Source organism: Cyrtonyx montezumae, unplaced genomic scaffold (genome assembly GCF_038088225.1).
Source record: "Cyrtonyx montezumae isolate F1298 unplaced genomic scaffold, pur_monq_1.0 scaffold_0, whole genome shotgun sequence".
Taxonomy (NCBI): Eukaryota; Metazoa; Chordata; class Aves; order Galliformes; family Odontophoridae; genus Cyrtonyx; species Cyrtonyx montezumae.
The window spans coordinates 19848912-19873392 of NW_027071824.1; the positions used below are offsets into that span (position 1 = coordinate 19848912).

General features: G+C 36.2%; 1 protein-coding gene across 5 annotated transcripts in view; it reads right to left on the minus strand.

The window, feature by feature from the left end:
* Positions 1-3930: 3930 nt before the first annotated feature.
* SPAST (spastin) overlaps positions 3931-24481 on the minus strand; it is a 32871-nt gene continuing 12320 nt past the window's right edge. For all 5 annotated transcript variants that reach the window (XM_065729516.1, XM_065729508.1, XM_065729491.1 and 2 more), the window contains 13 exons: positions 19309-19496; positions 18417-18550; positions 18030-18123; positions 16485-16559; positions 14793-14864; positions 14198-14273; positions 13523-13614; positions 12232-12311; positions 11392-11434; positions 10649-10728; positions 6596-6666; positions 6041-6081; positions 3931-5190 (listed from right to left, as the gene is read on the minus strand). In XM_065729516.1, coding sequence (XP_065585588.1) covers positions 5068-5190; positions 6041-6081; positions 6596-6666; positions 10649-10728; positions 11392-11434; positions 12232-12311; positions 13523-13614; positions 14198-14273; positions 14793-14864; positions 16485-16559; positions 18030-18123; positions 18417-18550; positions 19309-19496 — 1169 coding nt within the window. In that variant the 3' untranslated portion in view covers positions 3931-5067. The remainder of the gene's footprint in view (positions 5191-6040; positions 6082-6595; positions 6667-10648; positions 10729-11391; positions 11435-12231; positions 12312-13522; positions 13615-14197; positions 14274-14792; positions 14865-16484; positions 16560-18029; positions 18124-18416; positions 18551-19308; positions 19497-24481) is intronic.

Consider the following 24481-nt stretch of genomic DNA (forward strand, 5'->3'; position numbering starts at 1 on the left):
AACACCTGATTTTATTTATTTATTAAAACAGCAATAATTTAATCAGATTTGGGTTTAATGAGGAAGCTCACAGTTTCAGACATTTTATCTGATAAACAGACAAGAACAGTAAGAAAAGGATAAATGCAACATTTTATTGTAAAGCTAAAGCTATGTGACTGCTCATCATGCTTTCTTACATTGCTTATTAATAAAATGGTGTTTAACATTTCAGAAAACATTCTTTAGGGAACACTAAAGCATAAATCCCTCAAAACAACAAAAGACAATCAATTCCATCCCAATCTGGAGTCATTCAATGTATTTAATGGGGTAGGCTATAGTGTTTCATCTCCACCTTTGTTTTTTGTCACTTAAATCCAGATTTCTGAAAACACTGACTAGCCCTTCACATGAATAAAAATTTCAATTGTGACAAAAACAGCTTCTATATTTCCAGCACCTCTGATAGGTATGCAAGCACTAGATCAAGTACTTCTCACTTCAAATGGTAAAACAAAAAAGAAACAAACAAACAAAAAAAAAACCCTGCAGAACTGAGACGTGTTTATCATCCTAAAAAGATAAACCTGTATTAGCCAACTATGAAGAAAGTTCATAATCCTCAAAGCCAGAATCTCTGAAACAGAACTTTGAGAAACGTTTCTTACGATTAGGTCTAAGATTTCATGAGATTCCAGACATCCTGTCAAGAATTTGCAAATCAAAAAGGTTAAACTGAAGAGTACTGACAAACCTGCAGCGTTTAACCAACACATTTAATCTACTGCAGAAGTGTCTACCTTGCCAATTATTGCTGAACTCAGGAGGTAGTCATTGACAAAGTAAACAGTTTACACTTGGACAGTTTACAAATTTACAAGAGAAGCAGTAAGAATACAATACGATACATATTTCCCTATGCTTTAGATGATTCTGTCTTTTCAGGAAGAAAGTTTAATTTTGTGTCCTGTTGAATTACTATTACAGTATTTTAAATATTTTAAAATATTTCATCTATTGGTCATCTCTTAGGATGAGCATAGAAGTGTAGGTGAGTAAAACAACATTCTTCAACACTAACACAGCAGCTCAAGAGAGCTTAACAGTGAAATCAGTAGCTGCCTCCAATAAGCACAGTGACTAAGGGAACTGCTCTCTACTGCCTGCCTGTTGCTTTTCATTCTACTTCTGACATCTGACAGAAGTCCCCAACATTAAAAATACAGAAGCTTAAGACTACCACAGAATGAAGAAAGATCTGTAACCTATAATAGTGCTTGCCGTCTCCCACAGCTGCCACATGAAGAAGCATCATTAAAGCATTAGAACAGCTAAACTTATCTTAGGCACAACTATGCGATTATTCGTGCCTTGGGTAGGAAAGCAGAAGATTCTAGCACACAAGTTCACCATACGTTGCCGAGGAAGTCCAAAGCAGAATGCTGCTTCCCATATCAGTTGCAAAACAGCCACTTCAGTTAAATTTGCCAACGTACCTGCCCTCCCAGTACTTAAATTTCACAAAAAGTACTTGACAGCTGTGCCAGCTAAAACTTGCTTGTTACAAACAGGAAAAAAAACACCTAATTTATTCTACACCAGAAAGTAAGTTTAATTGTCACAGGAATTTGTATGTACAAAACCCTTTAATTTTATCACAAAATTCAAAGAATCCAACAGTGAAATCAGCATCTGCTTCTAATTACTGCAGTGAGAAAGACTTCCTTCCCAGTTCAGAGATTCCATTCCAGTTATGAAGTGTTACTGTCATGTTTGGTATCTAAATAAAGCAATTTGCAGGGCCATATTCAACAAGACTATTACTGACTTTCTGAAGTAAAGTTGAAAGGAAGCTTCAGAGAGGAATACCTGTTCTTAATGCATTAAAATCTATAATTCTGACAAAGTAAGAGAACAGGTGAAACTTGCATGTGCATTAATATACTACTTCAAGCAACCCACTGCCTTAGAAGACAACAGGACTCCTCTGATAGGTAGAAAAACAGGCATTTCCTGCTTTGTAAAATAGAGAAAGATGCATGAAGAAGATTGTTTACAGAAAAACCAACAACACAGCAGTCTCATTACACTTTTTTTTTTTTTTTTAACTTTCTTCCCTCCATTAAGTGTTTAACCTTAGGTCAGTAAAAAAACATACAGCAAGCCAGACAAGCTGCTTCCTAATCATCTCTAAGAAGTGGGTCAAGTCACTCATTCATTAGCAGATGACAGATTCATCCAGGGAGGGGAAAAAAAACCCACCAGTTTAGAAAGTTAATGCAAATGTAGCCTCAGCAAAGGTTAAATGCATCCAAGCTGTTGTCCTGCTTATCCTAATTCCAGATACTGTATTAGAACATAATCTGATTTTATGACATGTACAGATGCAAAGTTCTACACAAAATATGAGAGTTGCGGGTTCCCCCCTCCACACTTCATTTTTAGGTTTGCTTCTATAAGTAGTTAATCTAGGATACAGATGAAAACTGCAGATTATTCAGTATATGTGACACCAAAAAACAGAAGATGTGATTAAATATCCTGAGCAGAACAGAATTATTATTAAAAGATGCTATTCAGGAAATAGCGTAAATGAGATTTAAAGGCAATTTATGAATCAAATGGCACTTGGTTATGGACTAAAAAAAATATATAGCAGCTGTTGGGGCAAACTGATGTTGCAGAACAAACTCAAGCTCTTTTTACTGTGTTCCAGAAGTCTTTCACAGAGCTTCAATTCAGCCATTACACAGAAAACAATTAAGGCAGGACAGGTACCAGAAAAAATTACCGTGTCACACTCTCTCCAGTCCTGAACCAGTTGCCATTTTCCTTTCTGAGGTAGCAGCTCAGGCTTCCAACCCTTTGTGCAGCTTACTTGTGGTGTTTTAGCAGATGCAGTCTTCTACCTCAACACTCCAGGTACCTATCACCTGCCAATACACATTTGAAATAAATACCACTACATTCCTCAAAATTTAATGGAGGAAAATGGAGTTTGATAACAAATATTTGGGAACACAACCAGAAGTGTCACCTCAGAGTTCCCATTCGCAAAGGATCTCAAGGAAAAGTTTGCAAGCTTCATCACTGGGAAGACCAGAGGCATTTGTTGTCCATTTAGCTATTTGGCATATGGTAATAAAACAGTAATACCTGTGTTTAACACTATGAAGTCTGTGACAAATACATATTACACTAGCCACAAGCCTCCAACAAAGATACTCTACTGCAGGTAAATAAGACATGAAATTTGACAAATTGAAATCTTTCAACATTTCTTCCGTGGGAAGGTTGATCAGGGGAACAGAAATCACATTGCATTTGTATCAGACACACATTTGATAGAGTCATACCCTTAGAAGGCTAGAAGTGGTTTGGTTAGAAGGTTAAAAGTGGTTTCAAAAGGCATACTAGTGTAACAATCTTACATTAAAATTAAAAGCAATTAAAAAAGTTAAAAGCATCCCTGGTTGGAAAAAAAAAAAGGAAAAAAAACACTAATCCCAAACATAGTGCATGTATACATCTCAAGAGCTTTACACAGCTTCAGCTTCCTAGTACCAAATACTATGCAGCAAACACCAAGCTCTCTCTTGGTATTATTGTATTTGCACTGCATCAGCTATGTTTTTTCACATATATAAAATTATAATATATACAGTCGATTTTCAAATGAGTAGTCCCAGAAATATTTAAGACTTACTCCTTCCAATAAAATAAGTTAAAGGAAAAAAGACAACATTTGCCATTAAGACCAAAAGGAAACAAAACAGATAAGTCAATTTAGTTAAAACAACTGTAAACAACATACAAATTTGCAATATCACTAACTTGGGAGAGTTGTCTTTTTTAATTTAAAAACTGTTCTAACAAGGAACTAGTATTCTGCCTTACAAACATCTCAGTGTTTGATTGATGCAGAATTTGTAAACAAGATGTCAGGCCTTTAGAATTAAAGGCAGAGATGTTTTATTACAGTATTTAAAGGCTTGCTTTTTTAATAGCTTGTCATTTATGTAATAAAAATCCAAGTATTTGTACAAAGATGCAGTTTCTTTCAAAAAAAGCAAATCCGTTGAATGTTTCATACTTTAATATATAAACCAAAACATATGAAAGCTATAAAAACATTAATGTTTGCAATGTATTAAACACGTAGCCTTATGTTTAAGGGTTAAATGTGTAGGTTTAAAAAATTACACAATGGAAATTTCACTTTCAATGACCGTAGCCAGACCAAAATACAAAGTAGAAACACGTTTCTGAAAGTTGACAATTAGCATCACTTACTCTCTCAAACAGCTGGTCTTCAAGTTGCACACCATAAGCATAAGCTAACATTCTACCAATGGAAGCGATACAAATTGCATTAAGAGAAAATACTGCCAGTAAACGAACATCTTAGTCTATTTTTTATTAGTCATTTTCTTTAAAAAAAAGTTTGAACTGGTTTTATAGTTTTCTTTTTGCTGTTCTGCTATCAAAGGTCTTTTTTAGAACTGTTCTGTGAACAATGCAGTCACATACAACTAAACAAAAAGACAAATAATAACAGACCAGCTGCATTTTACATTTTAATAATTGTAATCCCCCAATGCTGTTCTTCATCTTTGCATAGGGAATTTATTTGGCACGTTAAGAGTAAAATAAAAAAAACAAAAGAGGAACCAAAGGTTACAAAAAAAAATCCAACTACTAGCAGTTATCAGGAAGAAAGCCAGACAAATGTCACGGCAGAATTAAAAATGAAAATAACACACACAACATAGGGAAAAGATCTTCCAATGATCGATATCATCAGAGCCTTCCAACTGAAACAAAATACACATACTGTTCAAACTATGATCAGATTGGTAGGAATCTTATCCAAAGTCCTATTGTGCTCTTACTTACAGTGTAAATTCTCCCTAAACGGCAAGGAGGCTTTGATGAACTTATTTCACATTGTATAATTTTTTCATATTCTCAAGTTTTAATGCAGATACTTAAAGATCTGCCAAGTCCTGTAAACTTTGGCTGCTTTCCAGTAGTCTGTACCAATTGCTTCCTAGGCAGTACTCCGTTCCATTTTAAAGTAGTGTTTCACACCGTGGTATCTCCAAAGTCCTTGTTCCAACGAATGTATGCTTCCAGGGTCTGAGGGCTCAAACTACGCTTTATCTTCTTCAAAGACTCAGTGAAATCTGATAATTTAATATTTCTCATCTAAAAGAAAAAGCAAAAGACATTAGGATCACGAGCAGTTTATATGCTTCATTTATTTTATTCAAAACTTACTTGAGTATTTTTACTCCAAACATGCTTCATATGATCTGATGCAAATCTCATCATATAAGATCATCAGTACTTTTTTATTATGTTTGATAATTACACTAGCTCTGTTACTTGATAGCCCCTGAGAGTGTGTTGCTGCTTCCTATCCCACTAGGTGGTGCAACACAGTGCATGTTAGGGCACAACACTGAGCAAAGTGTGGGATTTTTAAACCTTTAAGGCATACATTTGTTCCCAGGAGAATAAGGCACTGAAGGTCTTCCACACTGAAAAAAAGGATAAACTATGAATGCATTCAGATCACAGCAGGCTGTCAGCCAAGTAAATCTTAGCAAACTGAAAAGCATTTATTGAATCAAATGTAAAGACAAAAAAAAGCATTTTATATACTTTTGCAAAGCTTTGGGGAGAATAACACGGAAAAAAATAAAATCCAGGCCTCTGATGTTATCTGAGAGGTATCAAGTTGCAGTTCAGTACGAGGAAAAAGGACAGTCAGCTGAAACTAACAACATCAGAGACCTAGTGCAAGAAAAGGAGGTGCTCTTAAACATGACAACCCAACTACATAAAGAACCTCTGATATCTGAGGACAGATGTTTCTGCTCAAGCACAGTTTTAAGGAGTCTTCTTCAGTAAGGAAATAATCACAAAGATGTGACAGCCAACAATAAACAAACTCATGTTTTGAATGATATTAGGCATAAGTAAAGAGACATTGAAAGTTTCTGCTAAGTACATGTTCCATTCAAAAGGGAAAACAACTGCTAGAACAGCGTACCTCACTGGCAGACATGTTCTTCACCTGCTCTGGTTTTAATTCTGTGAAAATAAAGAAAGATCACTGAGTTTTGTAGGAAAACAAATCTCTTAAGAGGATTAAAACATGCTAAATGTAGTTTTAATTGGAACAACCCCACAAACAAGATAGATATCTATCTGCCTCAACACAATTTTCCTTAAGTATATGATGGTGTTTTATTTTTCCGCCTTTTTCTCCCCATTAAATATCTTCCCATCCAGGCTGCTGCCAAAGTGACTCATTACAGATGCAGTACAAGATGTTAGCAGAACTAGATCCTTCCTCACAAAGTAAAATATCTTAGTATAACAGCTGCCCTCCACCATTTCATTCTTAGAACCTACAACTTTCTCTACCAATACAACACACTCAATTCTCAGGAAAAAAAAAAAAAGTACTATCAGCCAAGAATACAGAAATAAATCAGGCAGGCACATAAAACTGCATCATGCTGTATACAGTACTAACATATTCAAACTTTTCAAGGGTCTCGCAATTTTTCAGAAGCCTGAACATAAAGGCTGTGCAGCTTACCTCGGATAGGACCCAGTGCCGCATCCTTTGCTAATGCAGTTAAATCACTTCCAGAGTACCCATCTGTCATTCTTTAAAAAGAAAAACAGGGAGAGAGGAGAGGAAGAGAAGATGGAAAAAAACTCCTTCTAAACACCTTGCTTTTAATTAGATATGGTTAAGACACTACTTGATCAGAAGAAATACTACTTAAGGGTTGTTTTCCAAATTCAATAAATTAGCAGTCTATAATTAGTAGCCTGTCCAATTATAGACAAGTCTTCTCCAGATTAAGCTTAGGCACAGATATTCAAATCCTGTCTAAAATGCAAGGAAAAGCAAGACAACAGCAACCATCTAAGATCTGTTAATGAAAACAGAAGTCAAGCATATCACTACTTCTATTACAAGAATGTCTTACTACTAGTCTGTCATCATTTGGCACAGATGAACATAAAACCAAAAATTCAACTGTCCCCAAACCCAATATACTGAGAAACCAATACCATGTAAAATCATTTATTATGATTTGATAACCAATCTTCTGAGTAAAGCAATATGCATTTTTGTGTTAATATTGGTGCCAAACAAAGGGCAAAAGCAGATACTTCTAAAAATCTAGCAATAGTATTTGGTTTTGAAAGTGACAGTTTCACAGTATACCCTTTATGGAAAGCCTCAGGAGTAGTGGAAACCAGGGAGTAAATCAATCTATTAATTCAGTAGTGTAACTCCAAGTCTTTAAAGCAATACTTCTTCATTTACCAAGTTACAGTTATTTCTGGTGGAAGACCTTCCTATGTTGAATGTTCAGTAACAGACTATGTTCTCAAAGTAACTGGCAAGCAACACTCAGAATTTGCAATCTGCATTTTTTAGCAGAGTACCAAAACAACATCTTACAGTTTACATCCCTGACTCACCAACTGATTCCAAATCTAAAATCTAAACCTGGAATCACTCACAACTCACAGCCAACCAGGTGTCTTAACACAGTTGCAATAGCCTGAGTCACAGCCTAAGCAGTTACCAGCAGAAGGACAAACACCCCACACAATTCAGCTTCAGATAAGTATTATTATATCTCTTTTTGGAAGGGCAATACTGTGGACAGGTTTACAAAAAAAAATAAATAAGATTCTGTAAGCACATCTCACATACAGAACCCATGCAACTTCATCAGTTAGTTTTCTCCTCAGATTATGATCTGTATTAACATCAGTGAAGATCCTGAAACTACTTCATTTGTTCAGCTGACAGTTTCACACGTAAGTAAAATATATACACTATTTCTTCTAGAGCACCTAAAGAGAAACTCTTTTTACCTCAGCCAATTATTCTTTAATCAATAGATCTTTAATGGTAATTATTTAATTGTTTTTGTTGGTTTTTTTGTGTGTGTGTTTGTTTTGTTTTTACTAGCTGTGGTTGTAAAATTTGTCGCTGATCTTTTAGGGACCTAACATTTGAAAGTCTGCTAATGATAACATGCAATAACTTGTATATTCAAATACCCACTGATGTGGGAAAAAAAAGTATAACATGAATGTACAGATACATTACAAGTGAACTGAAAACAAGCTGCTATCTACTGTTTATGTTTGTAATGCTGGCAGACGTGTAGGTCATCCAAACCCTCAGAAACAATACTGAAATCAATCTAAGGGCTCACAAAACTATGTGAGCTTTTCCAAAATTAGACTTTCTTTTTAGCTGAATTTAACATTAAAGTATCTCTCCACTGATCTAGGAAGCCACAGATACTGGTAATATAAGTGAAAAGTTACCTAGAAGCAAGTTCAATATGAAAAAGTCATCTAACTGTAGAGCTGAGGCTGGCTGTAGCAAGAAGCCAAAACCAACATGGGTTTGTGAACAGAAAGTCATATTCACTAGCTTAACATCCTTTTATGACAATTTTATACACCCTTATGAATGGAGAGAAAGCAGTGAACAGGGATTTCTTTTAAATATAGAAAAATGTTTTTGATACTGGGTCTTAGCATCTTTCTGGACAAAATGTATGGTATACAGCTAAACAAGCACACAACACAATGAATAAATGACGAGCCAACAGGTTGCACTCAGTGTTGCAGTAAATAAGGTATCACTAGGCTGACTGCCAGTCACTAGTAGGGTTCCTGGAGCTTATGCTTATGGCTAATACTCCTTAATGTTTGCATTCTAAAATCAGTAAAATCAGTACTCTGGACACTGGAGTTGAGTAAAGACAATACTAAACTAGGAGAAGCTGCTGATTCCTTTGAGGGTAGAAAGGCCTTAGAGCCATTTTTATTTATTAAGGGGTATATAAAACTTAACAAAAGCAAATCCTGCATTCAGCTCCTGGAACAGCACATTCTTGGATATGTTGAGGGCCAAGCGACTGATGTACAGACCTGCAGAAACATTTTGGGGGGTTTTATTTGTTTGTTAGTAAACTCAGCATGAGTCAACAGCATGCCCTGTCTGCCAAAAGGGCCATCTGTATCCTGGGAGTGTTAGCACAGTACAGCTAGCCAGTCAAATGAAGTGACTGTCTCACTCTCAGCATTAGAGAGACTTCAAGTACTAGGTGGAGTTTTGGTGTCACAAGCTAAAAAGGATATGAAGACATTAGGACATGTCTGAAGGAAACAAAGATGGTGAAGGGTCTAAAGAGAAAGACAAATGAGGAGCAGCTGAAGTCCTCTGGTTTTTAAGCCTAGAGGAGACCAAGGGGAGTCTTCATGGCAGCCTACAGAGCAGAAGGACAAGCACTGTTCTCTGATGAAAGCAACAGGATCAAAGAAAAGGCATGGACCTCTGTCAGAGGAGGGTCAGGATAGGGATTAATTCAGGGCAGCAATCATGGTTCCAAAAACCTGTCACTGTTCAAGAAGCACTTGGACAACACTCATTTCTGGTACAACTCTTAGGTGTGTGTGGAGCCTGGAGCTGATTTGACCCTTGTGGGTCAGAGTAGTCTACTATACGCTTCATAGTCCAGCCTTCTGGAGATGATTGTTACAGTTATAAAAAAATACAGACCAGATAAAGGATATTCATAGAACCATGAAAGATTTTAAATTCTAATTTCTTCTGAAACAAAAATATAGCGCCTGGAACAGAGAGGGCTCACAACTTTAGTCTTTTGACTAAACTTTTTTATAAAAGAGTACTTCATTTGCATTTGTAATTTAGTGCCTAAACTGGTAGTCAGAATCCAAATTGCTACCTTCTTCCTTCACACAGCAACTACTGTAGCTTAAGTATGGACTGAGCTTGCATCCTCAAGTGCAGAGAATGTATTCAGATGGATTATACACCAAATTTCTGTAACATTATTAAGAGGCTGAAAAACATAACACCCCAGAGCATACTTCCCTCCTCCTGCCATAAACAGAAGCAAAACTGAAGGACATCCACTTGAATATTTTGGATCTCACAACTGTTTTTCACTCCTTACTGCCCAAATCACTTTACCTACAGTTTACCCTACCTTCCTTCACATCCTTTACACTATCTGAATGGAAAACAGCACAACTGTGTCAATATTAACAATAAAAAACAACAGCGAGAAACCTTTGTTTCACAGTAAGGACACTTAGCTCATATTTCCAAACAAGGATGAAAGTGAAAAGAACAAAATTTTTCAATACTTGCTCTGTTATGTCAGTAATATTTTCAATAAGCCCAACAACAGTAATAAAGAAAACTCATTTATGATTTGAAATGCATAACAAATGCAAAACAGGTACGGACTTTGCATTATGGAGGAGAGCTAAACTGGTGGCAGGGATTAGTGGAGATATGCATCTCCCTCACTTCTCCAAAAGAAAAGTACTGATGAACATTTCAACAACAAAAACTCAGTTAGGTAGTGCAGGGGTAAAAAAAATACACATACGTATGTATATAATCATAAAAGGAAAACAATTTCCTATATTCTGACTGAACAACATCTTCCCAGAATGCATTCTCAGTATTGTTGCTTTCTTAAGATCAACATCAGATACATTTAGAGGCAATAAAACAGCCTGAAGGAATTTAGTAAATGAGTAGATTTATTTAGTATAGTTACAAAATACTTACCTAGCTAGCTGTGCCAACTCTTTTTGGGTCAATGGACTTCCTTGCTTGCTTAGAAGATTTTTTAGCAAAATCAATCTTGTCTGAAAAGATGATATATTCATATGTAAAACCATTTTTCCTGGTACACCTAAAATTTTATTGCAATAACAAAACTATGTGTTCATCGGGCTAGCTCTTGTGCTTCACTGAATTAAATTTGCCTGTAGTGCTTTTGTGATTAGACTGTACAAAATAAGCTCTTCAGAGAAAGAGAGAGGGATTTGCTAATAATGAGAAAAAGGATCATGCTGGCTCTAAAGAGGCACACAGTAACATGTTAGAATCCTCATCAGAAGTCCTAATCTGTTGTTCAGTTGAAAAAAAACCAAAAACAAAAACACATTGAGAAAGTTACTCTCATCTTTTGCAATAAATACTCTCCTGCCAACCAAACCTGCTACTGCAAGCCCTACTTCAGACTTGTGCATGCCTGCTAGTATGTAAGCAACATCTCACTAACTCATACTGAGTAACTACTACTAGATTTGCTAGTAGCAAGCATAGAAAAATGCAACAGCTTAAACTGTGCTTTAATTCTGGCAACTATCTTACGTGGCCAGGCTGAGCCAGAAATTTAATCACTGAACTGTAATCATCCAAGGCAAGTTAAAAACAACATGTAAAATACTTCTTTTAAGCTTCTGTTTTTGATTCAAAGAAAACTTATCACAAATCAAAGAAAATGCATGGAAACCAGTACTTACTTCCTCATTTGGTAAAGATACATATACCCGTTTGGTGAAGCGCCTGGAAAAAAACCACGTGGGTATAAATACACATACACTTTTCTGGCTTTGTAGTGCATATGGATCTAACATTTGGTTTGAAACATGTCAACACTTCACTTCCATCATCTAATCCTAGGAAGTGGAACTCTAGGTTTAAAAAGCAAGAACCAAAATCAACATGCATGAGCTGCTGGTGCCACCTTACCCCGCTGAGGTCATGAAGCTCCTCCCAGAGAGGAAACACTCAAAGTAAAAATATCACTGACTCTCAGTAACATAAAGCATCTCTTCATTGTACACGAGAGGTCTTTAGAATTTTTTAAAATGTAATTCATTTGTTCAGACAGTGCTGACTTGCCTATTTTCCTCAGTCAAGAATGACTAGAGAAGCAAATATGAAAGCTTTTAGCTATAAAAAGCCTATGGCAAGATCACCAAGATCACCACACCAAGATCTTCAACTGCAGGCAACATCGCTAATATTCACAGGGAATAAATATTAGATATAATTCATCAAATGTCTTCTTTCAGCCTGTCATTAAGCTCCAAATAATAAAAAAATAAAGGCAGTGTGGTAGACAAAAGTTATAAAATACTGACTTGGTTTTAAGAGGCACTGCTGTTTTACACAATTCCAATTGTGCAGACACATCCCAAAAGAGAAGAGAGGAACCTCTGAGGAGCTAAATAATTGATTCCTGCTAAAACAGCTTTGCCTAATGAGTCAAAAATTTACCATCGAGACACTAAGCAGCAAAACCTGCTGTTCATAACAAGCATTGTATGATCACACTCATAAAAGAGTGATTCTGTTACCTGAGAACAGCATCATCAAGCTCCTGTGGCCTGTTTGTTGCTCCCATCACAAGTATTCTGTCCTCTCCAGAAGACTGCACCTATATAACATAAAAAAGCAAGACAGTTTTCAGTTCACAGCACCTTGTTATAAAGGCTTGCCATTCATTCACTGCAACAGTAGGTTTTTACCATAGGTCTGTTTTATCTTTAATGTAATTAGATTTGTATTTATCTGAATAATGTTTAAAATTCAAGGAAAAAAGTAGTAAAAGACACAGTGCTCAAGTTCATTGCTGCCTGAGTCCAAAAAATCCACAAAAATATTTTGCCATCAAGCTCCATCTTGATCTCAAGTTTCTAACTTGAGAATTACATCTGGTTTTCTTCTTCGTATTTTAAGAGAAAACCCTGTTTGAATATGTGTGCAGTAATTTCTGCATATCATTGTCATGTTGCACTATTTATCCTGATTCATCCCACTCTGGACAAGTTTTTCCTAGTCTTGCTATGTCTCTCTATACAGTTATCTTCTCCTCCTGTACTTTGTTACTACTGCTGCACACCTGCAGCAATATTCCACTGTACTAGGGGAAAATGAAGTAAGACTGCTCCATACAAATACCAGTGCTGTGTGACAGAAAAGCATTCTGACATTCATTTGTGGGTTTTTTTCCCCTGCACACAATGACGAAATATCCATTTTATTTTCCTGGATATTACATAATGCAGTTGGATGTTTAACCTCCGTCTTGTCATCTCTAGGTTATGACCCAAACAAAAAATCTGATAATTTAATAAAAAGCATACTAACACAAAAATGAGTATTTCTGATGTGCCAGAGCTGCGTATGTATGATGTGAACTAGTCTCTTTGAAGTTATGTCCCAGATCTCACCTTCCTCCTTGACAAAGTGCACACTTTTGTGAGACAGATTCCTCAAAGAAAAGCAAAAACAAACCACCCAACAATTGTACTTAAAACACACTGAATCCTCTTACTTTGCCTGAAAGAAATGCATTTCACCAAAATATGCAGTCACAAAGTTTCAACTCTGCCTATCTATCAAGTATCACTTTTGCCCGGTGACAATATTTTTTGCTCTCACAGCTCCTGTATTACTGCCAGAGACAGTTTCTAAAGTACTATAGCACGCAGTTAAAAAATAATAATTGGAATAGAAAGACAAAACACACCATCAGTCAAAGTAAGTCCTACCAGACAAATCCTATTTGGGTTTCATCTGCAGCTTGTACTGGCACCCATGACACTAGCCAACTAACATCAAGCAATACTTAGACTAGATACTTACACCATCAAATTCTATTAAAAATTCTGTTTTTAGCCGCCTGCTAGCATCATGTTCACCCTCCCGTCTTTCACATAAAAGGCTATCAACTTCATCTGAAAAAATAAAATGGAAATATGCCTTAGTTAAACATACATTAAAGCCTTCATATTTGCTTAAATTCTTTTGCTAACATAAGACTCCAGCAAGAAAGATCAAATCTTTCTTTTTTCCCTTAGGAGACAGACTGATCTTTTATCTTTAGTATGTAAGCAGACATTAAAAGCTTGTTTCTTTTCCTGAACAGATTTACCATGCTAGGTGTTGTTATTTACATATTTAATTCTTACCACAGGTGAGGAAACAAATACTGCTGGATAATAAACCATACTTCAGGACAAGAAAAAAACTTCTCATGCTTGAAGTTTAACACCCAAAAGGACTTGCTCTGTAAAGACAGTGCAGCTTGTTATGGGTTTTAAGGCACTAATTCCCACTACTAGCACTACAGTAACCAGTAAACAAAGTAACTAGACAATCACCTAACACATGTTTGGAACTATTGGTTAGCCAGTGTCATAATCATGACATCTGCTCAACACCATAGAATTACCCAAAGAATTTCACCTCGCAATTCAAATTTAAGAAGTCAAAGTGTTTAAGAGAGTGCATAAAAGTCAATAACATTTAAGGTCTTACCAATAAAAATTATAGAAGGCTGCAGTTCTCTGGCTACAGCAAATAGAGCACGCACCAATTTCTCACCTTCGCCCACCTGAAACAACAATAAGCAGTTAATAAGCAGTTATTGGAAGGAATTTAGTAAGTATTTATTACATGACCCCTAACAAAAGGAGTTACAGGAAGAAATGCTGAGCAAGTCACAGAATCCACTGGTATGTACTCAAATTATTAGTAGTTCAGTATTACATACAGCAATGTTCTTCGTGTTTAAAAAAAAGATTCAATCTTACAATCACAATTAAGACATCAAGAAATTTTGGAGCTTAGGTTATAAAAGCTTCATATATTTATTTTTAAAGGAGAAGAAAACAACTACCACTCAGCTCTGTCGCAACCAGTGTCACCCTAAACTGGAAAAACCCAGTGACAGTGAGTTATCATAAGCACAATTTTATTTTATTTTTTAACTTCACAGATCATTTCTGTGAAGACTTCATATTCATTATAGGGAACCAGTTCACCTAAGACTTGTTGCAAGTCCTGGCCCTTTATAAGCCCCAATTATGGCCCACGTGTTTTCTTATAAATGCAGTTTACAGCTACTACTTACATATTTTGAGGTTAGGCTTGCAGCGCTGATATTGAAGAAAGTAGCATTTGATTCTGCAGCAACTGCTTTGGCCTACAACAAAAAAAATACACTTTATAAAGCATGACATTGAGGATATCTCTAGTTCTGCAGCTATTGCTGATGTGTTCAATAGTGATTTGAAAACCACTGCTCCTTCAGAGGAAACACCATGTGAATGCCACAGGCAGCTTACACACAGGCCACTAACATATCAGAACAGAGAAGCAGCAGAACCACTACAGAAGTTTCAAGACTTCCTTATATTTCTCTAACCACAATATCTCCACAGCCAACTACAGCTGAAGAACACTAGTCTCCAGCTCTTTTCAGTGTATCATAAGTAAGCATTGAAAACAATTTAAACTCATTTACAGTGGCAATTCAGAGTAGTATTTGAGTCAAGTCACATTAAACTTACATTTTTACCATGCTCAGAGAACCTCCTTCATTAACAGTTTCACCATATTCAAGAAGTTACTATTCTCTGGTTATACAAGCTTTTTGTATGAGCGAGTGGGGTAAGGGTGGTATTGCTTTATTCTGTTTGCTTCTTCTAAATCGATTAGCAATTATATTCAAATAGGTAAAACATAACAGAAGAGCCTAAGAAAAGCACTCAGCATTTCCACTTAGGAGCTTCAGAGCACATCCAGCTTCATGATCAGCAAAGACAGTGTGCATCTGCAGCACGCCATGTGATGAAGGAGGATGCGCCAAGCTCAGTTGCACTGTCACATGATGTTCTCTGGCTGATGCACAGCCATTTCTCCCCAGTTTCCTGAACCTAGCATACCATGAGACAGGAAGGTGCCAGGCAGTTCTCCAGCACTTGTTTTTTCCTCACATAGCGTGGAAGGCAGAAACTCCTTGCTACTGTGCTTCCCCTCCATTTCAAAAAACTGCCTGCATTTCTTGTATATTTTGGTGGAGAGCACACAGCGTTTGAATTGCTGCTGCACACAAACAATTAACCACATTACTTTTCCTCTCTCAGAAAACAAAACTTGGACTTGCTAGTTTAAGACACTACTTGTGATACTGAAGAAAACTACGTTGAAAAAATTACTGAAGAAAATTAGTTTAGCCTTCCCCACAGAATATCATTTTACGTTTTCATATTAACACAAAACTGTATGGACGTATCCTATATTGTTTGTTAGCACAAGACTCACATTTATTATCAAAAACCCCCTTGCTGCTAAGAACCTGAAAGCGTCCAGATCAGGGATGCTGTTTTACTACCCACTAAGTATAATCATTTCAACCTCATCTACACCTCTCTACAGTGGGGAACTCCCTGGCATAAGTCACAGTGACCTTAATCCAACCCCTTCAATGTCAATAAAACTCTCCAGTATCGCAATAAGTTTTAAAACTTTAAGAAAGTAAAATGTACCCAAAAAGTTCAGGAGATTTCTACTGCACATACAGTTAGAGAAGTTCAAGTTCCAACTGCATTGATAGCACAACATCAAGACATTACACCAATAAGCTTCCCAGTAAAACTGAATATAACTAACTTCCATAAAAGGTACTGTTTTAAGAATAGTTCAAATTTATGCAGCATAAAAGGGCACTTGGAAAAAACGAAGTACAGAAAACCTGAATGCCAGCCACCCCAACAGCTACATTTGAAGCCCACCAACTCATGCATGCAGAGTTTTTCCTCACCAACATTGTCTTCCCATTTCCTGGTGGGCCAAAGAGCAACAGTCCACGTGCAGGAGCTCTAAGTCCTGTAAATAACTTAAAGAAAACATCATTGTAAGCTAACTTCAAAAAGAGCTGAAGCATTAAAAACTGTAAATATACACTTGGTTAGATCATTACATGGACTCAGGACAGGAATTTCTTTAAACTCTGAATGAGTTTTCTTTTTGTTTCTTCTTTTTTTCTTTTTAAGTAAGCACCAAAAGAAATCCTACAATCTGTTTCAAGGTCTTGCCAGCATTAACAGTCACCAATTAACCTTAACTCCTAGAGTTACATACTGCTTTTAACTAACTGCGACAACAGAAGAAAAACAAAATATTCAATCTTGGACAGGGTGAAGGAGACAGACAGGAAAAAAAAAGTGTTGATTTACCTCTATAAGAAAATGGTTGAAGACTAAGGAATGGCACACTGGCTAGGACTGGCAGCAACAGTAACAGTGCTATAGCCACACAGATTTTTAGAGAAGTCTTATGTTCCATTACTACCTTGCCCTGATGCACCCCACTAGTTTCTCACACAACAGTCAAACCACAACACAATCATTCCATGTATAGACCTATCATGAAATGACTATAAAAGACAGAACTATATTCCTCAAAGAAAGAGCAGCCTATGAAATTTAAAGCATTAAATTTTGTTTAAAAAATGTGAGGGCTCTTGCATGTACACTGTAGGAAAGTTCAAGCAGTGTTCCTATTAACTCCATATGGAAGAGCGATTTATTTTTTAATGGAAGACAGATTTTACTTTTAACCTGAAAACTACTTAAAATATTGTTTATATGCCATCTACCCTCTCAACATTGCACTGCTAATCTCCTTCTTCTCACTCAGCACTGGATTTTCTTCCCTACACTACAGAACTACTTCCGTCATGATCACAGCAACAAAACTCCCACTTTCCCACAGCACACATCTCTTACAATTATTTCTGTCAGAATTCTAGTTTTCAGACTCACTTAGAGTTTATTAGATAGCTTCTAATAATTCCAATAAAGAAACAAAAGGAATAGTTATGGCATCACTCAAGTGTGCACCATGTCTAAAGACCACTGTCAGCAGGCGTTCTTCTCCACAACAGCCATCATGAGAAATGGTTCCACTGCCACTTACTTTCTGTAGGATGACCAGCCAACGTGCAATTTCTCTCATTACAAGTAGCATTTTGTTTGCATTTCACTCTTTCAGTTCTGAGCTTTGTCCTCTTCATCTCCACACATGGCTATAACTATCTGGAACAGTCAGCCTCACTAATTTTCAGGCTGCCACTTCAGACCCTTTATTCTATCTACAATGGCTAACAAGAAGCCAAAAAACTTATCACAATATTCCAACAGATAAGAACATGCACACACTTCTTTTCCCAGGAAGGCTGTCATCAAATAGCTGTTGATAACAATAATACCCAGCAAAGACAGGGCATCAGAATCCCCACTTGATGTGTGAAGCACAGTCCATTTCTTTGACTCCATCACAGCGATAACAATACCAAACTGCTTACCTCAGGTCTAAGAGAAGGAAGGATAACAATTTCTTGCAAAGCTTGTTTAGCCAGTTCCTGCCCTGCAATATCATCAAATTTGACAGCTGGCCCGCTAACAAAGAAATGGAATACTAATTAGTCTAACAATGAGAGATTCTTTTTCAGCTGCAGCTGACTAATTTAATGTATTTGACTATAAAGAATTACTTTGAGGAAATCTACAACTTATACAGCTACACATTAAGAAATAAGCATTCATTTATTGAATTTTCCTTGTTTTGCTAAGGTAACAAAAGAAAAAACCAACAAACACATAGTATTAGTTTTTATTCTGAAAGCACAAAAACTTTGTGGAATGAAAAATTGGCTTTCTGCACCACAAATCCTACTTTTCTTCAAACTTACCTATCAACAATTTCATTCAGGATAAGATTAGCAAGATTGCTGTCCACATTTCTAAATATTTTCATGTCTTTCTTCTTCCGAGCAGCAGGGGTAGGAGTAGAAGGCTTATTTGTTCTGCTGTTTTTAGGAGCAGCCTAGAGAGGAAAAATATATAACTCCTTGATACATTTTAAACACACTGTTTCAGGTATTAAATATATACAAACAAATATCATACAAACACTAGCACTGACAAGCACAGGGCCATTTAAAAGCCATCATATATGTTCCTCACAAATACGTGGGAGTAACACGACAAAGTGGGAAAATAAGGAGGGAAAGACGTAGGGCAAAAGAAATGCAACATTTTTCTGCCTTAATCTTACTTATTTACTTCTGTATTCCAATCACATATTAAAATTAATTTACTAAAATCTTTCAGGTTCCTTCCAATCCAAGCCATTTTATGATTCAACACAACCCACGTACACATTAGGAAAAGGAAAATGTAGGGAAAAATCTACAGTTCTGGAGTAGAAGCCTCCCCAGCTTTTTGCATGCTGTCAGTAATGTTTGCTTTTATGCTGGCTCAGTTTTCCTCAGTATCCCATTAGATTTTCAAAACAAAGTATTATCATTTATTACAACTAAAATCCCCTTGCTCTCCAAGACCTCTGCTTTCAAAAATTCACTCTGCAGCCTAGCTTAAGAGACTTAGCCAAAAATTTAATATTTATGATTTAGTTTAGGTGTTGGGTTCTTTATTTTTCAGTTTTTTGTATTTTTTTTTTTTTCCTCAAAACCTTGTTGCTATCATTCCACAAGATTGCAATAAAGGAAGCAAATGCAGAGTTTGTTCTGGATCTTACATCAATTTCCCTAGCAAATACCACTGCACCTGTTGTCACCATACCTTGTGAGCTGAAGCTGCAGGGTTTGCTGCTGGTCTAGACACAGAAGCAGTTGATATCCCACTGTAGCTAGGTGTTCTGTGGTGACCTGAAAGGCCTGTGGATCCTGTTTTTGCAACTGTTTTTGAACGTGGAAGGGAATTACTTGTGTGCGCTAAGGGATCCTTCTTTTTTGGAACTGCTCCACTTTCTACAAAGAAAACCAAATGTCATGGGAACATTTTTAGCAACTGTAACTTCAGTATCAACCCTAACTCGATGATTGTGTTGTTGATGCAGAATACAGTATTGTATTACATTAATCTGAGTTTTTAAAGAGGTTTAATACTTTTAAGGAGATATTTAAGTTTCAAATTTTTAAGAGCTCTCAATACCAACACTAGTTTGCCATATTATAAAAGCTGGAACATCCAAGTCCTGTAATAAGGGAAAAGCACCATCAACTTCCCAAGACAGAAGTCAGCAGAATACCAGCCAGAGTACCTTTCTTTCCAAAACTTCTGTAAACAATCATCATAAGAAAACACTGGATTTCAAGCTATGAGATTCAGGGCATTCACTCTTTAAGTGATGCTTCTAGTTTTCCCAATTTTGAAGTGCTTAAGTTAAGCACTTCAAAATTGGGAAAACTAGAATAGTTATACCTGGAAGAAACAACTAAAACCTCTTTCTTATAACTTTGTTCCACTTCAAGAATCTCAAGGGGTAAATAAATTCTAAACAGACAGCTCTGAGACAGCTTCACTTCCCATGCTCCAAATACTATACCACTGAACCAAAACACCATCACACATTCCATTTACGCTTGCTCCAATTCACCTCCATGATGGAGCAGGAAGGTCTTACATCTGGTGGCATTTAATTTAACATCTTGGTCACATGCGATTGAACTACAAAAAGACACTTCCAGTCCTGAACAAACAAAACAGCTCTCTATTTCTACATTCTCTGTGTGGGATACAGAATGAAATTAGGTTCATTCGCTCAGAACTGAGAGGCGTAGAACATCAAGACACAGAGTGAGAGGTATGAAGAAGGCACAAAGGCTGGTAAGGCTAACTGTTAAAAATTTGGGCACAATATCTGTCTTTTTGTTTGGTGGGAATATAGTATTAGAAGATGCACACACAAAATACAAAGGAATTTGAAAAATACAATTAACTATATCAGATCTGTAAGATGCCTCCTGACTAAATCATACAAAGATCCAGAGCTGATAAATTCACTGAGTCATTCCTCCACAATAACTTCCAAGTCTTCAAGTTTGGCAACTTCAAAAAAAAAAAAACAACCCAAAACACTTATCTATTAAAAATCCTACTCGACATTTTAGCTTTTCCAGTTCAATCAGAAGATGACACACAAATTTTATTTTCTCAGTTTCATTTGCACAGCTGGTTTTAAAGTCAGTATGGGAAGGTTTCAAGAAACTACAGTAATTTTTCTCCAGCTCTTTCACTTTTAAACACATTACTCAATTCTCATGCTTCTCCAAAACTTTCCCTATATCTATAAAGAGCAGTACATACAGTTTTCAGCACTGTAAAAATTGCACAGGTAAGGATTATTTCAGGAATCTAGACACACAGGGAGAACAAACAAAACAGGGAAAAGAAAAATGTTTAAAAACAAATTACAATTTGTTATCTCAAAAAAAGAAAAAAGGTTCAGAATACAAATTTTTATTTTCACTACCTGTACCTTTAAAAATCGAAACCACATTCTGCAGTCAGTCCTACTGGGTAACACAAAGTGCTGCAGAAATAGTTCTGAATGTAGCTCTTCAGTTTCACCTCCACATGGAGATTTTGCTTTATAAAGAAATCGATGAAGAGGCAGATAAAAGAATGTGATCAAACTTTTCAAAAAGAAGGTTTATCTAAATCTACTGATTATAAAGTGTGAAGTGTTCGTTGTTCAGCACTGACATATTGAACTTGTCAGACTGACAGCCTCTGTTGCTTTATTATATACAATACATATTTTGCTGTAACAAATGCCACTGTCTCCAAATGTATCTTTTTAATTTTCCAGCATCATACTCTCAAGGCTAAAAATACACTGCATGTGGCCACAGAACTTTTGTTCCATGACTGGTAATAGCTTTATCTGTCTTCTGCCAAATGGTTTGCTGTTTTATATGAAATGGTAAGTGCCTAAAAGATCATGAAGAGACAGTATTTCAAGAGTATTTAGACATTAAATAATTCTGCTACTGCTTTACATACTTCAGTGACAGTAATAAGAACCTGATCATTTTGCTTTCTTGATTGGACAAAGTTATTTACTTTAAAGTTCAGGCCACTAGATCAAACAGAAGTAACTATCTGCTCCTGAAGTCAGGCCTGCAATTCTTATCTGCAATCCAAACATCATGAGCAACCAAGAAAGGATGTTTTTTTTAACAAGCTTTCTATTAACTAAATATGCCTCTTTTCAGGCTTCCTTACAGAAAGGAATGTTAAAATCCACCTACTTGTTTTTAAAGACAAAGAAAAGATATATTTGAACAACTTTAACAGAAGGTTGATTGTACGATTCACTTGGAAACACAGAAAATCAGAGAAACATGCAGCTCTAGTTTATTTATTTAATGAATGTAAGAGCAGGCTTTGTACTTCTGAAAGCAAACTAACACTATGCTTAGCTAAGCTAACGCTAAGTGAATTTTTGTCTTAGTAAAGAAGTTTCTGCTGTTGTATAACTTGAAAAACATTAAAAATGAAGTTAAAGTTAGCAGCAGCAATTCCAGTATTGCTGAAACAATTTCAAGCCTTCAGTCGTGGTCACGATACCCTGAATATCAGTGGAAAATATCCCTTGATAAATCCTCTGTATATGGCTATTCATAATATATAGAGAAATTCAAATTGAAAATAATAATAAATACTGAACAAAAAACCTCACTAGCCTATAAACGTTATGTAGTTTTACACAAAATAAAATCTTCAAGATGCACAGATATATTTTCTGCAAATACTGCACAGCAAAATATAAACAGTAATTGCAAGAAAAATGTATTCAGATTTGACAGTCATGGTAGTCCCCCTAATAATAATTTCTTCAAAGATTATATTCAATTTTTGCAAGTATGTATATTCAGTAATAAAACTTTACAGAAAACTTCAGTGGCTAATGAGATCCTGTTCCACATCCTGGATGGCAGCACTACTATGTCAATCAGAGATTCATTTGGTCTACTTTCCAAGCTGACAGAGCCATGTCAGTCAGACACCTGCTACTGCCAAATTATGATGTTAAAAACAATCTTACTGCTATTTGTTCTTCTATTTTGTGAACTTTCCTAAAAAAACCTTTATTACTAAGAATGCAACATCTGTGACTCACAAAATGTTGTCAATCCATGCCTACCATTACAGACACATCAGCAAATCTTATCAAATGAGAACAGATGGAATACAATCTATTTGTGCACTACCAATATTATGGTAAGAACAAAAAATAACGCCTGTGTTGACTGCATATCTCACTGACAGTAATAAGAGGTCAAACATAAAATGGTATATTAGAGTTACTCTAATTGTAACAACAATATTGCACTGTCTCTTGCAAGATTACTAATCTTCTTCCCCATCTAGTTGGATGTCATGATTTTATTATTTCTGTTATTGATTCTGTTATTGTTATTTCACATCATAACATCATGTAGTGCTCTGGGAATTAAAGAGTTAATGTTGCAGCCCCATGGATTATCCACAGTTCTGTTTACCTGCCCCAGAGGAAACGTACTACAGCACCCAGAAGGCATCATTGTTCCATTTCCTGGTCAGTGGGAAGGATAGCCCTGTGACTTCCAGTCAGTTTTCTCTCTTTTTGCTCCCTGGTGGATCAGGGTAAGGACTTGGGTTTTCAAAAAACTCTCTATTTATTTATTAGCTTCAATCCCATTAACTTGCATTTGCTATTATAATTAGTAAACTAAATTTGTCTTCCTCCTCAGATCATTGCTGCTCGTTTCCCCCCACACCCCTTTCATTCCCTTTTTGGGCTGGTGGGCTTGCTGTCCCCATGTCATGAACACAGATCTAGGGATAAGCCCGTGACATTTGTGAAATAAAAAAAAACAACCTACTCAGAATACAAAGGAAAATACACATGTGAAGAAGAAGAGATCCAGATAAATCTTTTTAAATCTAATTTAAGACTGCTATGAGAACAAGAGAGATGGATATTAAAAAAAATACTTGCATAGTCCAAAATGAAGTTTTCTGTGAAGGCTGAGACTCTTAAGACAAGTTACTGTGTAGTCTCCTGCAAGACTTAACAAAACTCTCGTCACATACATTTTCAAAAAGAATCTCTAGCTGTTCAGGTAAGTCAGAAAATGAATGTGAAAGAGGTAGTCACAGACACCTGTGCTAGAATCAAGTACGTCAGTCTAGAAGGCTGATACAAATATCACCTTGCATGAAGCAAGAATCTCAAATCACTGTGGAAGTATAAGAATATAATATCAAGCCGAATTAAGATATAAAATAAAGTCTTTAAAGAGCTTATGAGTTAAACACAAAACAGAACATGCCTTACATCTCAGCTCTTTTACTAAAAGACTTTCTTGACATTAAAGTTGTGAGTGACTGTGCATCACATCTAATGAAATCCTACACTCATAAGCCCGGCCTAATTAGGGAAGAGCACAAGTAATGCTTTATGCAGGTAAAAAAACCAAAACTTTCGTCCAAACCCTGTAGGCTCAGTACCTCTGCTTGTTCAATGATAGTAGCCTCCCATCTCTAAGTAGCTGGCTGCTTAATTTTTTTCATGTCTTTTAATGCTTTCCAGCACTGCTATCACTGAAAATACCATCTTCATTCCAATATGTGTTAAGAAAGCACAGTGGCAAGATGATTAACGGACTGAAGTAGAATTGATATAGTAGTTTAAGAACAAACTGCAGTTAACAATGTGTTCTTTTGAACAAGACTAAGAGAGAGAGCACATACAGCATCAGCCCATTAGCTGCCATGACAGCTACTAGCATGCTGAATTCTGGGACACTTTCAGGGATCTCACAGCTGCAGAAGAGATTTGGTACTTCAGGTAGATCTCTGACTTGTAAAAGTTCTGAACGTAAAATTTATCTTTTGCAAGGTAAATGGAAATGGAACAAGATTTTAGAAGCCTTGCTCAACATAATCAGTCAGCAGATAATTG